Source organism: Excalfactoria chinensis, chromosome 10 (genome assembly GCF_039878825.1).
Source record: "Excalfactoria chinensis isolate bCotChi1 chromosome 10, bCotChi1.hap2, whole genome shotgun sequence".
NCBI classification, from domain to species: Eukaryota; Metazoa; Chordata; class Aves; order Galliformes; family Phasianidae; genus Excalfactoria; species Excalfactoria chinensis.
Window position 1 is genome coordinate 15,549,639 of NC_092834.1, and position 14,673 is coordinate 15,564,311.

General features: G+C 44.4%; 1 protein-coding gene across 1 annotated transcript; it reads left to right on the plus strand.

Moving 5' to 3' along the window:
• Window positions 1-6,419: 6,419 nt before the first annotated feature.
• Window positions 6,420-12,785, plus strand: LACTB (lactamase beta). The gene is made up of 6 exons (XM_072345172.1): window positions 6,420-6,671; window positions 6,867-6,933; window positions 7,813-8,003; window positions 8,315-8,660; window positions 9,977-10,142; window positions 11,940-12,785. The coding sequence occupies exons 1-6, from the start codon at window positions 6,426-6,428 to the stop codon at window positions 12,481-12,483; spliced, it is 1,560 nt and encodes a 519-aa protein (XP_072201273.1). The 5' UTR covers window positions 6,420-6,425; the 3' UTR covers window positions 12,484-12,785.
• The last annotated feature ends 1,888 nt before the right edge of the window (window positions 12,786-14,673 follow it).

Below are 14,673 nucleotides of genomic sequence, written 5' to 3' on the forward strand. Positions count from 1 at the left end.
TGTGCTCAGGTCCCACATGATGTTCCTGAGTGAGGTCAGACCGTTTGTTCACTGCTTTAAATTTTTTGTTTCCTTGGAGAACACAAACTGCTCTGTGGTTTGGAACGTGTGAATTCGTCTCTTGCTCTGTGTTACAGTAAAGAGAAAGCTGTGGGTGCAGTGATCACCTCCTGTTAGCAGGGCAAGCGTGTGCATATAAGGAGATAAGAATTGATCTGAAAAAAATGAGTCTCTTTCTAGAACAGATTTCCCCACAGCGTATTGCTGCAGCTGATGCCATAAAGCTTGGTAATAGGCAAATAAAAGCTTTCTGGCTCCAAGGGAAGCTGAGGGGAGCAGTGAAGAGTGAAACTCCAAGCGGCGTTTTTGGCTGACTGATTGCCAGCAGACATAAAACTGTGTGTGTATGTGTATATATTTATGTATGTGCTGGAGCATGGAAATCTGTTTCTGGCATATATTCCAAGCCTCTAGACATTGCAGATCCTTTGCCTGCAGTGCCCATCACACACAACTCACGCAAAGCTGGGAAATGCAGGCCTGTAAAGTAAACAGGTTGGCCTTTGATTTAACTCTAACGAATGGGGATTTCTTGCTCTCACAGCTTCTTTGTCAGAAATGTGAACTATAAAATGCATTAAATGGCAAAACTATGCCTCATTCAGTGTTCCCCAAAGTAAGGGTCTTGATTTGGAGTGTTTCTTTTTTCTTCCACAAAGAAACACATTTAGCAGACTGAAATGTAGCGTACAGTGCAGCCATACTGTGATCTTGGTAGGTTTGTGAGCTGCCTTCTTCCAGTGAAATGAGCAGTACTGAGGGCACGGAACTGGCAGAACCTGCCTCTTTGCAGTTTGCTGTCTTGTGGTTGACTTTAAACGTGACAGTGAAGGTTCTTCCAGATGTTGAGGCATTTGTGTTATTTCCTGCTGCCCTTATGGGATTTCTCTGCTGTCTAGGGATGTGTAAGGTGTGTACTGCAGGGTCTGCCTTTCCTTGTACCAGGATGCTCATGGGCATGCTCCTTCTATCTTACTGACTCCCTGCATTCACAAAACTTGGTCCTTGCAGAAATACAGTCTTCCTCCTGGAGTTCTCTATGGCCAAAACTATTCAGTGAGCTTCAAAGTTGTTTGATATGATGAGAGGCAGAGATAAGAGTGACACTCAAGCCCTTTTCTTTAAGAAATGTGGTTGAAACAGAGGCCTGTCCCTGTGGAGCACTGCCTGTCAGAGCTGTAGCTCCCAGGAGAGAAATCTGACAGTAAAACGTATTGTGCACACTGCTCAAAGTCAGTTGAGTTGGCAAACTTCACTGCACTGTGTTGAGAGTATCTGTTACACTGGACTATTTGACTACTGCAGTGTCTTAATATTGCCAGCAAGAAGAGGGGGGAAAAATACATAGTAAGCTAACTAAGAAGCTAAAATACTGAAGTTTTAAGTTTTTCAAGGCTAGGACTTTATTATCAGTTACTTTAGCAAGGAAATCACAATACCTTAAAAAGAAGAAGAAAAGAAACAAACTCAACCACAAATAAAGCACCACTGCCATTAATTGTTGCTTTTCGGCGTTCAACAAGCCTGTAGCAAACGTGAGCGTACGTTTATTAGCTGCACACACAGACATGTCTGAGTGCAGGGCATTTCCTGGAGATTAGCAGCTGGGTGGGTTTGTAGGCACAAGAGGAAGCCTAAGGGAACCAAACTGGTTGTTCATCCATGGGAGGTGCTGTGTGCTGGAACTGTTATTGTTGTATGCTGACAATACAAAACACATCGGCCTGTGTCTCAGGAGGAGGAGGAGCAGACACTATTTGGAGTAATTAAGTTGACAAATTCCCCCTCTGCTTCCATGTCAGTGTATCAGCTGCAGGCATTAGCAAGCAAAAGGACTGCTTGGAAGGGTTTATTGTGAGTTCATTATTCTTGTCAATTGTTACTTACAATTTTGATGGATTGAATTAAGAAACAGGCTATAAAATCCAAGCTTATATTAAGCGCAGATAGTTTATATAGGGATTTCTGCAATTTTAGCTAAGTTGTTTCTTAGCAGTTTGTTTTACTGAACTGGGTAAGTGCATGTAGAGCTAAGGCTGTATCTAGTGTACATGCAGCCAGGACCTGCCAGCTGGACTCAGCCAGACGTTTTAGCATTGAACTTTACTATAGAGTCATTACAATATAATAAGTTCTCTCCCAAGTCCAAGCTGCTGGGTCTTTAGCTGCTGTTATGTTTGGTATGTGGTTTAAAAAGAAACAGCTGTCCTCAGCCACAATTGTAATGCTGTATTTCAGTTTCTAAAGGAAGAGACTGATGCTCAGAGGTGAAGAGCATGCAGCAGTTTGTGTTGATCTCAGCAGAACACCTGCATGCTGAATTAAAGGCTGGAGATTTCAGAATCCCTATTTAAAGTGCAGTAAAAGCAGAAAGCTGTAACATCTGTTTTCCCAGATCCTCTTTTCCCTTCATCTTTCTTGCCTTTAAAGAAGTAGCGTAGAAGTTACACTCCCTACTTTAGTGTGAACAGTAAGAATTGTGATACTTTGCTTTGGTTATTAATGTATTTCTGAAGGTGGGAGTTTTCCTTAGTTTCTGTTTTATTTTCCTGTTTGAGAATTTACAAGAACACCACCTGCCCATATATGAGATGCATTTCACTCACACCAGTTGTTTCAATCTGACAGGTGCCAAGTCATGCAGGAGCTTGTTAGCTTTCATTGCACCGCTTGGAAGAAATGTCATCACTGAAGTGGAGCACAGCTTCCCCTTCAGCCTTTGCACACCTTGAGCTTGATTCTCTTCTGAAGCCTTCATCAGTACCTTAATAACCTTCCCACTACAAGATCGCTGTTACTTGAGGCAGTGAGATAAAAAGGAGTTCAAACTGAGTGGCAGACATAAATATGAGTGTGCAGGTAGTAAAACTGATTTTCATTTACTAGCTATTTCTTTTCAGTATTGTTAATCACACTAACTGCAGGCTGGGTGTGTATGCATACATGACATCCACTGCTACACATCAGAAGGTGCCTATACATGGTAACCAAGGAGACTGTTCTGTGCTGATGGTATGTTCTGGTTTAGTTCAAGGTCAAAGAAATCACGTTTCCAGCTCCAGCAGATGACTGGTTGTTCCAAGTGGCAGGAGTGAGAAGCTCAGAAATGCATCATCTCAGAAGTCCATCACCTCAGGTAGTTGTGTTCCCCCAGCAGCAAAGTTTTTAATTCCTAGCTATTTTTCATAGGTCTGCATGCAGAGGTACAAAGTACCTACTTCAGTTTTTGCAGGCTGTGTCAATTGGGTTCATGTGATCTTACATGTATAGAAAGGGGCAGAGTAAAATCCTCTCTGCCTGTCTGTGTAGCACACAGTAATTGTGCACTTACACCTCTACGGAAAGGCTCTTTTGAAACATGCCTCAACTTGGGAACAAGGATATGAAACAAAGGAGCGGAGTCTGTATGGTATGCACGGACATGCTCCCGTAGGAATATGCAAGCCCGGTGCCAAGTGCCTCCACCCAAATATCTGAGATGTTACTAATTTGATAAGAGGCTTTTTCCTGTTTTTGACCAGCCTGTGCAATTTGAGTTATCTGTGCACAGTTCTCACAAAGAGTATTTTTAGTGGCCCCGGAGATATCTGCAGAGCAGAATAAAGCTGTAATTGCAGTGCAGGTAAGTGAAACCACACTAAAATAGATGGTCAGAACAGCAGAGTTGTGGAGCAAGGGCTAGCAACCAGCATGTTCTTCCTTTACTCATGACAGTAGATATCAGTAAAAGCAACAACAACATGCTGGAGCTTCAAATAATGTTAAAGGGAAAAATTGCCAGAATACTGGATGCTGAGAAAGATCTGATCTGGTCTCCCATCCAGAAGAACAGCTAAAGACAGTAAATGCAAGTAAGGATCCTGCTCTTCACACCAGGATGTGTGTAACCGCTCACATAGATCTGGGAAGATGTTTTTTCCTCCTGTTGCTCTTTCTGTCGGTGCAGATATGCCTGTTGCTTTTCTCACTTGCAGGTAGGCACACGCTGCAGAGGTGCTGTTCAGCTGTGGCACACGAGCATGGCAGAAAGGTCCATCTCTCTCCAGTACATCAGCCAGCATAGGGCAGTCATAGTTCTCACTGCCACCTTTCTTGCTGCTCACATGTCTGGGACTTGTTCATCTTATTGAGATTCGTATGCTGGGGAGAAGAGTGGAGAAAGGTACTTAACACTCGTTTGTGAGGAGCTCCTCTCAGAGCACTCCAAAAAGTTGTCTGAAGGGCATGTATGTTATAATTGCAGCTTTGGACACGCAAGCATCAGAATGATGCCTTACAGTATCCCCTCTGCACTGTTACTCTGTTGTGCAGCAGTCTGCTTCGGTTTGAAAAGATAGGCCAGGAGTAAGAGTGGAAGGCAGTGATGCTGCCAGGTGCTCAGTGGTCATGCAAGATGGCTTTTCCCGTGTGCTGTGGTACGTCTGCCCACAGAGCAGGGAGAGAAGCTGGAGAGGGTTACACGTTATGCACAGCAACTGAGCTGTAATGGTGAATGTGGAGCCGTTCTCAGGGATGCAATTGTTTAGTCCTCTCTGGAGAAGAACTTAAGGAAAAACAGGAAGTAATTCTGTGTAGCTTCTTGTGGTTTTGTTTTTTCTTTCAGTTGCTGCTGCTGGTTTTGCTGTGGTGTTTATTTTACGTTGTTCTTTTTTAACGCTGATGTTTTTCCCAAACGTTCCTTCGTTACTGACTTTCAGCTGGTGACAGTTATTTTTCCTTCGAGTCCCCAGAGGCCCAAGGCAGGCCCTGAATTACACGTATGAGGAAATCACCTCTGAGAAGCCAGCGTTTGAGAACTGATGTTCCCACAAAGCAGCAGCAGTGAGGTGTGTGCCCTCCGGAGGGTCTGTTGGCCCCAGCGCGGTCTGTCCAGCATTCCTTTCCATGATGCACAGTGTTTCCCAGGTTCCCGTCCTGTTGTTTCTAGGAACTCTGTCAGACCGATGGAATTCTCATAAAACAAAGGAAGCACGACGTGGCACTAGAAAACTTTCACTTTCTGTTCTATGGACATTCAGTGTTTCCCAAGTGACCATCCTCAGCGCATGGGAAAATGGAGTAAGTTAGGGAGAGCTACGTTCTTCATATGGTGTGTGTAAGACAGACAAATGCTGACTGGCCTGTTGTGCTGCAGGCGTCCAGGTATGAGATGCCGTGTGGAAGCAGCACCAGGCCGCTCCTGCTGGCTCCTTGCTGGGCTTGGGATCCACCACCTCTGCTTTGTGCTGGGGGGGCTGTTGGGTACGGCGCAGCAGGAGCGGTGCTGCCGAGCAGCGCTGAACTGAATTCCTCAAGAAGTTAAGATTGACCAACATCTGAATCACAGCTCAAGCGGAGCTGAGGATAAACATGTTGATCTCGGTGTCTGAAAACCCAGTGCTTTTAATGTGACTTTTTTACTCCTGCTGCAGCCATCTTGCATGCTTCCACGTTGGCTCCCGATGGGTGTTTGTGGGCGAAGCTGTTGGAGAATTCATTCACCCACTTACAAGCTTAGTTAGAGGGGAAAAACAAAAGAACCAACAAAGGGATCGAGGAGGACTTAAACACAGAACTGTAAGTAACACAGTTATATACAGTTTGGAAAAGCAGCCTGTTTTTTTTTGGCTGCACTGCTGATGTAGCAATATGTGTACTGAAAGCTGGGGTTACCTTACCTGATAACAGTAAGATACTGGGAACTGCTGCAGTGAGCAATTAACAGACCTGGCCGAGGAGTCTCAGCTGGGTTCAGTAACGCTGTGACAGCAGAGGCCCAGCTGCACTGCGGGTCTGTTTTGCTGACGGTTAAACTGATGAAGTTTCTTACTGCCACCTACTGTGTGAATGCGGCGGAGCCATCAGCCCTTTGCTCTCTATCTTTCTTCAGCATCAGTTTCCCTTGTATCCACTTATCTGTATATAATAATGGGTTTTTTAATAGCTGCTTTCCTATTTTTCTTCATTTTATCTGACACAGACATTATTTTTGGCAGTTCCAGCTTTTCCCCGTTATTTTCCATTAGATCCAACATTTCCAGAACTAGAAGTTAAGGGTAAATTAGTTATTTACGAAGCTTACGAACTCAGAGAGCAATGGAGAGCAATGGAGCGTGTAATTGGCTCAGAATAAATCCGAACGAACAGAACAAAGAAGAACTTCAAACTTCTTTCCCTGCTGCTTCCCAAAGTTCGGACAGCCCCCGCCCTCCAGTTCAGCCTGCAAGCTCCTGCTTGGCTGCACGCCGCTCAGTAGGATGGAGCGCAGAACTGTTCTCGTGCGTTCAGCCTGTCCCGGCCCGGGGCCGCGGCTCCCGCTCGACGCGTTCGGGGCTCGGTTCGAGCGCTCGGCAGCGGCTTGGAGCCGCCTGGCGGGCGGGGCGGCCATGGCCGGGCTGGCACGGGCGGTGCGGCGGGTGGCTCCGGTCGGGCTGGCGGCGGCCCGGCACGGGGAGAGCGGCGGCGGGCGGCGCTGGGGCTGGGGGCTGGCGCTCGGACTGGCGCTGGGCGTGAAGGCGGCGGGGGGCGGCGAGGCGGACGGCGGGACGGAGGAGGCGGCGGCAGCGGCGGCACCGCGTCGGGGCTTCGGAGCGGCCATCGAGAGGAGCCGGGACCTGCTGCAGCGGATCAAGGTGCCGAGCTCCGTGCTTTTCCTTGCGCGTCCCGAGCGCTCGTTGCATTGACTTACACAGACGTACTTTCAGCGCGTGGTTCCCGTGTTGTCAGATACGTTTCTCAGTTGCCTGGCTGCGTGTCCTGCTCCGCACGGTCGGAGCTCGGGAAAAGCAGCTCACAGACTCCTTTGTTTCCTCTGGTTTACTTTTCAGGATGAAGCGGGCATCCCAGGTATCCTGGTCGGAGTCTCTGTGGATGGAAAGGAGGTCTGGTCCGAAGGTCAGTGCGGGGCATCGAGCGCGGTCCTTTGGTTTGTGCCTCGGGCCGGCGGCTGCAGGCAGCGCCTGGGGAGCAACGCGATGTTCCGCGGCAAAGCCAGCCCTTTGCCTTGCGGGTATCCATAGCAGCAGCTCTGTGCAGTTTATTCCGACGGTATTGGAATGAATGAATTGTTATGCATGCACGAAGCTGTTTCTCCAGAAGTACAGCAGCTGTACTCCGGAGTGCAGCGCTACGTGAAGTTAAAAAAGAAATGGGCTTGGGCAACTGTTGTCATTTGCTTTTTGTTTTTTGGTGAGTTGTATTTCAGAGTCATTTACTATTAGATGTCAGCGTTAGGCAGCCTGGCAGTGCTTTGAGGTGTCACAAAAGTGCTCATACTGAGAACTATTGCACTTCATAGCATGAATGCTGAAGCATCACCCTGAGCTTCTTCAAACCCACCTCAAACTGAAGGCTGGTTGGAGGCCCTGGTAATACTGCCTTAATTCCCGTTAGTGATGCTGGACTGATGTTGTTTACATAGGAAAACAGTGGTACCAAGATTCTTCAGCTTTCCTTTAATTGAAGTCATGCTGTGTAACGGAACTGCCTGGTGAAGCTTTACAATGTAGGTGATTTCTGTGGGTTTGAGTAACATCCCTTCTTCATTTCTGTTTTTTGGTGTTGATGTTGGTTAATACCCGGGGCTTTAATTAACCTGGGCTACTGAATTAAAGTGTTATTCACTTAAGGGAAGCAGGAACACAACACACTGCTTCATGTCTCAGTTCAGCTAGAAGGAGAACGTTCTGGGGAACCAGTAAGTGTAGGTATTTGCAATAAGTTCAGCATGTCTGTGTGTGAAATGTCCCTCACTGTGTTCTTCCTTCTTTAAAGGGCTGGGTTACGCTGACGTAGAGAATCGTGTGATGTGTAAGCCAGAGACCATCATGAGAATCGCCAGCATTAGCAAGTGTCTTACCATGATGGCTGTTGCTAAACTGTGGGAAGAGGGGAAGCTGGATTTAGATGCTCCAGTGCAGAAATATGTCCCTGAATTTCCAGAGAAAGTCTACGAGGGTGAAAAGGTACGTGGTTGCTTATCGGTAGCACTCATTTGGGTTTTGTGTATGTACAGCCATTGTATGGCCTCGTCCTGTAACACACCAGAAACCATTCGGAGAAGTGCTGGTGTTTGATGCTTGGAAAAGCAGCACTGGAAGTGTGGGTCTTCAGTTATGTAATGTGCATTTATTGATACAGTTTAGCTCCTTTTGATATGTGGTGTTTAAAAGGTCTTCCATCTCCATGCTTTTCTCATGCTGGGTTTTACTTTCTGGTGAATGGAGGTGCATTTTATCTATAACAAACGGAGATCCTATTGTCCTTTTCTACCTAGGTCACTATTACCACAAGATTGCTAGTCTCACACTTGAGTGGGATTCGTCATTATGAAAAAGATATTGCAAAAGTAAAGGAGGAAAAGGAAAAGGCAAACAGAGCACTTAAACTAACAAAATCCAGCCAAGATAAAGAACAGAAAGAGAAGGATGGCGAAGGCATCGGAAAGACTGATTCTGTCAAGCCAAAGAAGGAACACGAAGGTGAAGTAAAAAGCCGACATTCAAAACCTGGCAGGAGAGACAAGGAATTTGAGCACGAAGAGTATTACTTAAAGGAAAAATTTGAGAGTGTGATTGAATCGCTGAAGATCTTTAAAAATGATCCTTTGTTCTTCAAACCAGGTGAGTTACTGCTACGTTTGATCCAAACAGACCTTTCTGGTGATTGTTGTTGTTGTTTCAAATTGATTCGTGTTCAGCACATACTCGGCATCATCCCATAGTAGTGTCTGCATGTTCTGGTTTTGTTCTGTTGTACCAGCTTGCTGTATTCATGCTCTGGGCCTTTTAGGTATGCACCAATTTTATCGAGGCAGCAGACACAGCTGAAAAGTTGGTCTTCCAGTACGTGGAACTGTAGAATTGCTGATGTTTGTTTATTGTAAGAATTGCATTTAGTTCTTGGGAGGAGACTGAAAAGATTCAAGTCTAAATTCTAAATGAGTTAGGTTAATAGGCAGATGGTGTGCACTGCTGATAAGCAGGAAAGAGTGCTCTTGTAAGAAGAGAAGGATCGGAAGGGGGAGAATCATATCACAGAATCACAAGGTTGGAAAGGACCTACAAGATCATCTAGTCCAACCATCCTCCCATTACCGTAGCTACAGCAAACCATTAAACCACTAAACTAATAGAATGGCCTGGGTTGAAAAGGACCTCAAAGATCATCAGGTTTCAACCCATTTGCTGTTGGCAGGGCTACCAATCAGTAGGATCTTAACACCCAACCACCTTGGAAGGTTCTGGGTAACACTGCAAGTCAGGGATCTGCTTTGGCTGCAGTCATTTCATTGAAAACTGTCTCTTGGTAAGTGTATGTTTTATAAAGGGTGTTAGCACCAGGTAGGATGTAAACCAGGAAATGTTTAAAGTAATGTGCATGCTACTATTGACAAATCTTCCAGGATGCTGTAGAACTAGAAACATAGAACTGTCAGCATAGCAATAAAAGGGACTCAGGCCTTGGAAAACCTTGAGTGAGTACAGTACCCTTGTCTCTTAAATTCTGTGGTACGGACACGCCAACAGGTCTCAGTATGTCAGCATCTCCTAACAAATATCGTGGTTTATTTCAGCACTCCAAATCCAGATATCGTTGTTAGAATTGGTTTGGTGAATCTCATGAAACAAACATTCACTGTGAGTCTTCACGTCTTGGCACAAAGCCTGGCTGTACAGGCAGAGTCCTAAAACTGTCTTACAGCCATTCTCAGAGCTACCCTCCAGCCTGTCTGCTGCCTCACATCAGTTCCTAGGACCCACTGTCATGAGTCTGTGACTTACATGGTGTTAAAATTGGAGTGAGGTCCTTACATTGATTGGTCATTGCTCTGTGTACTTTGATTTGCACATGTGATTACTTAAATGTTGTTCCATAAGCTTCCCATTTGAGCATCATGCAGCTAACTTCAACCCCCTGTGCTCTTTGTTTCTTTAAGGTAGCCAGTTCTTGTATTCAACATATGGCTTTACCCTCCTAAGTGCTGTTGTGGAGAGAGTTTCAGGGCAAAAATTTACAGATTACATGCTAAAAATGTTCCGTGACTTGGATATGCTGTCAACTGTGCTGGATGACAATGAAGCAATGATATATAACAGAGCAAGGTAAGCAAGGAGATTCCACTCTGTTGCTTCGGTGGTGATTGTTGCTCTTTCTGTCTTTGAGCCAACTGAATTAGGAGCGTGCACTTTTCTTTTTTGTTCAGGCTTTTAAATGAAGTGGGCCATGTTATCTTATGATTATGTGTCAGCATTACATTATTGGTTCTATAAGTGTGAAATCAGAGAGTTAGAAACAAGATTGGCAATTATAATTGCGTGTGTGGTGGAAGTGGTGGGGGTGACTGAGGAGTTTGCATTTAGGTTGGTTGCAGTTAAGCAGGTAAATGCAAATTGGGGAAAATAGAGCAATGAGGATTGAGTTCTTCTCTCTGCCCTTATTTTACTGAGCCACCTGGGTGAGGCTGATTTGTTGATTCACAATTTAAATTGCTTTGCAGGAGAAAAATCCCACCTGAATCACAACAGCAGGTTATAGCAAGCCTCAGAACAATGCGGTTCAACTTTGTTAAAGGTGTGGGTTTTAAAGTGCTGTAGAAGAGTGGAAATGGTTATGAATGGACTGGATCCAAGTTTTATAGTACTTGTGTGTGTGTGTATTGAACGTGTTGTTGTTACACAGTGTTGTTGCTAACAACAGTAGCAGTTGGTAATCTTGTAGGGGTAGCTTTACTGCTGTATTCTAAGGTACTTTGTGTAGATATTTTGCTTGCAAATATTCAGAGATTCTCCAGCTATTTGTCGATCTGGATTCTAGTGATCTTGTAAATGATCAGGCTGCTGTAGTCAAGTTCCTTTTGATATGTGTGTGTATAAACAAGTCTGTAAACTGAAATATGGTGGGGATAAAAGTATTAGCACAGGTGTTTTCGTGGTCTTTTTAGGGCTTATTTAAGGAACACAGGGATGGCTTTTGCCTCCACATAAAGCTAGCTTGATGTCTCAGACTGAAAAATACTGAGAGGTTGTGGTTTGTTTAATGGTTTGCTTTTGCTGTATTTCACTAAGACAAAAAAATGCTTAAAACTTTACATTTTCAAGGCTTTTTTTTATTGCTGCAAGTCAAGCATGCAGCATCTTTGTAGGGAGTTCTGTTGTGACTGAAAAAATGACTGTAGGGGCACTGAGATACACAGGTCACCTGCAGCACTGATGGTAGTCCTTGACCATTCATCTTTCTTTGCTTCAGCCTCAGTGTTCAGTGTTAGCTCTTTCAGAAGTTCCTTAAACGTTTTCCAGTATACACACTGACCAGACAGAGGATAAATATGTGCTGCACAGGGTAGGCTTGCTGCTTTGTCTTTTCTTGTTTTTGATGCGATTCATTTCTGCAGCTCTTTAAGCGATCTGTGGATTTTCTGTGCTTGAAATTCATCAGAGTGTATAGATATGCAACAATGCTTTTCATATGCTGTATGAAATGCGCCCATTCATGAGCGTACCATTTCAAAAGCATAACTCTGTCCATGCTGCTGCTGTGCTCTTTATCCCGCAATTCCAGTTGGTAGTTTTAATTTTGTATTTCAGTGACAGGTTTTGCAAGACTCTTTCATGCTTGCTTTGTTAGTATCAGAATATTGAGTTGTATGCAGTAACCATCGTGGGTCAGGGGGAGAAATTAAACCACCAGCTACAGGCTTCTGACCCATCTCTTTTCTGTTGCCTTTACTCTTAGTGTGCCCTGATAATAAGTAGAATGTTTGGTGCTTCTGTTGAAATGAAGCTTCTAACCTTACATAGACAACGTTGTCCTGAGAACAGTTTAGCACGTGCTGGGATTGCCCTGTTAAGGAAGCTGTTCGGAGTATCTGAGATGACAAGTTGGATTTTCTTGAATTCTAGGTGTTACGTTTACAACAAAAAGGGACGTCTGGTAAACGCACCGTACGTGGACAACTCTTACAAGTGGGCTGGTGGAGGCTTCCTGTCATCAGTAGGTGACCTCCTGAAGTTTGGAAATGCCTTGTTGTACAGTTACCAAGCTGGACAATTTAGAAACACTAAGGGCCAGCTTCTGCCCGGGTACCTGAAACCAGACACAGTTGCAATGATGTGGACCCCGGTGCCAAAAACTGAAGTATCATGGGACAGGGATGGTAAATATGCAATGGCTTGGGCTGTAGTAGAGAAAAAACAACAGTATGGCTTTTGCAGGCGGCAGAGACACTACGCGTCTCATACAGGTGGTGCAGTGGGTGCAAGCAGCGTTCTCCTGATTCTTCCTGAAGAGTTGGACTCTGAAGCTGAAGATACTGTGGCAGTGGCACCACCTAGAGGAGTAATTGTTAGCATTATCTGTAACATGCAATCTGTTTCCCTCAACAGCACTGCCTTAAAGATCGCAAGGGAATTCGATCAAGAAAAAAGGGCACAGTGTGTAGATTAAAAAGAGAGAGATGAATAAGTGAACTTGAAATAAGATGAGCAAGTGAACATGAAATACAGATGGACACGGAGATCAAATTGGGCCCTGAGATCCCAAAGAACAAGTGAGGAAAAAGCATCAAGAGTTCACTGAAATTCTGCCCGTGGTGCCACGTTTGAGTGTATCTGGAATTCATCTCTCAAGGAAGTTCCCGACAGGAAAGAAGAATGCAAGAAGCAAATCTGACTCCCTCTATTAACAGTGTAAATTATCATCTTAGTAGCGGGGCTTTTTTCTTCCTCCAGTTATCTGGCCAACATTCGAAAAATAAAAACAAAACAACAACAGTGGCCGAACAAATGGAGCGTTGCTTTCTCGTATTGAGTACAACAGCAGATTGTCTGCCTTGAGCGCTAAGCTTGTAAAAGACCCAATTCTTTAAAGTTCAGACCTGCAAAAACACTGACATCAAAATGACTTTACTGCTGACAATATTTGTGTTTTTACTTGCAACCTTTTTTTTTTTTAATTTGATTAAAAAGCAAAAGCAAAGCTACCTCTGGGATGAAGATTTCCAGCAAGTGCATTTCTGTCAGAGTTGTGTATTGCTAGGAATTGGAAAAGAATGGGCAGAGAGTCATGTGTGTAAAATAATCTTGTTTAGGTATTCAGTGCCATTCCTTGTTAGACACAAAGCATGACATTGCTGTTCTGTGGAAATCAAGGTGTTATTCACAGCTCCCTGCACCCGAGTAGCACAGCACGGTGAGCCGTCAGACAGCCTTGCTGCTGGGTGATACACGTGCTGGCTTTGGTAGCAGCAATCGTAGCCAACAGCTGGAAATGGCACTGTATCCTGGGATGTAGATTTTCCTTTTGTTCGGTAATGAGGAACTAAAATAAATCAGTAAAATTTCAAGCCCGTTCTCAAAGCCAGTAGTAGAAATCTGATGCACTTTGAGGCTTTTTTGATTGTCTTCCCCAGACCATCCTTTTTCCTGTTTCGGACATCTACCTCAAGGCATTACTTTTGCACAAGACTGAACAAGAAATTCTGTCAGACTTGCAAATAAGCAGTACCTAATCTTCATGTTTTCAGAAATGGTTCAGAAATACAGTACCAGCTGATGGTGCTTATTTGATGTGTTCCATAATGGCATGCATGATCTCTGTGATCTCCAGGATTCCACTTCCCTATTGTTACATCACACAGTGTTTCCAGGTTGAGATGAAACAAACCATCCCACAGAAGGAGTTCTAGTGCTCGAGTCCCTGCATGGTGAGCAGTTCTGCCTCTGACTTTAAGGAGCAAACTGTTCTGAGTAACAGTTGAAAGAAGGTAGCCTTACCTTCATTTTTCCCAAGCTTTTTCCTATGAACTTCATACTGCTCCCTGCCGAGTGATGCAATGCCATCTTGTCAGCTCTGTTACCATTATGCCTGCGAATAATTTTGTCCAAGACTGGTAAAGGAAATGTATTATTTTGAGGTGATGGTGCTTTACCTCCACTGGCAGTAGGGCTGCTTTAGGACTCTTGATAATTATAAGTAATTAATTGTTCCTGTGCCTTACAAACTGTTTGCTTGGCTTTTCTGGCCCACCAAAATTTTTCTTCCGTACTCATGAGTAATGGGTTGTCTTGGGATCTCAAGCACATTGGATCGGTACAGAAGAGAGATTGAGTAAATGTTTTGGAACAAGCTCATTTGGTGAGGCAGTATATTCACCTGCTCTCACTGAGGTCTTTAATGTTGTTTGACAGTTCAGGGCAGAGGTACTGGAGATGAACATCTACAATGGCAACATTGCTTTTTCCAGTCTTTGAGCACCTGCTAGCTGGCTAAGCGTGCAGCACCTGAAGTCATTGCCAATTTTCCACAGGGAACAAGAGTAGGTAAGTAGCTCTGCGTTGCTTTCATGTTGGAGAATATTGGAACAGAAATTGACAAAACAAAAGGTTTTAGATACGGAAACCCTGAAAAGTAACACCGCTACTTTAGGATCTCTAGAGCATGTTTTCTTGTATGATGCATTTATTCTGTGAATAGCATTTAACATTCTTGAAAACCATTTTTTCAGAGACAAGTTTCACTAGCTGGCCATTGTGAGAGAGGTTAGATAAAAACTGAGCGTGTAGAAGGGATGGGTCTTGTACTATGCTTGTCTACAAATGACCAAACAGTAGTCATAGAATATCCTGAGTTGGAAGG

Coding starts and splice junctions, on each gene's coding strand:
- LACTB (XM_072345172.1), top strand. CDS start 6,426: ATGGCCGGGCTGGCACGGGCGGTGCGGCGGGTGGCTCCGGTCGGGCTG. Junction 6,672..6,866: donor ACCTGCTGCAGCGGATCAAG/GTGCCGAGCTCC, acceptor TTTACTTTTCAG/GATGAAGCGGGCATCCCAGG. Junction 8,661..9,976: donor TCCTTTGTTCTTCAAACCAG/GTGAGTTACTGC, acceptor TGTTTCTTTAAG/GTAGCCAGTTCTTGTATTCA.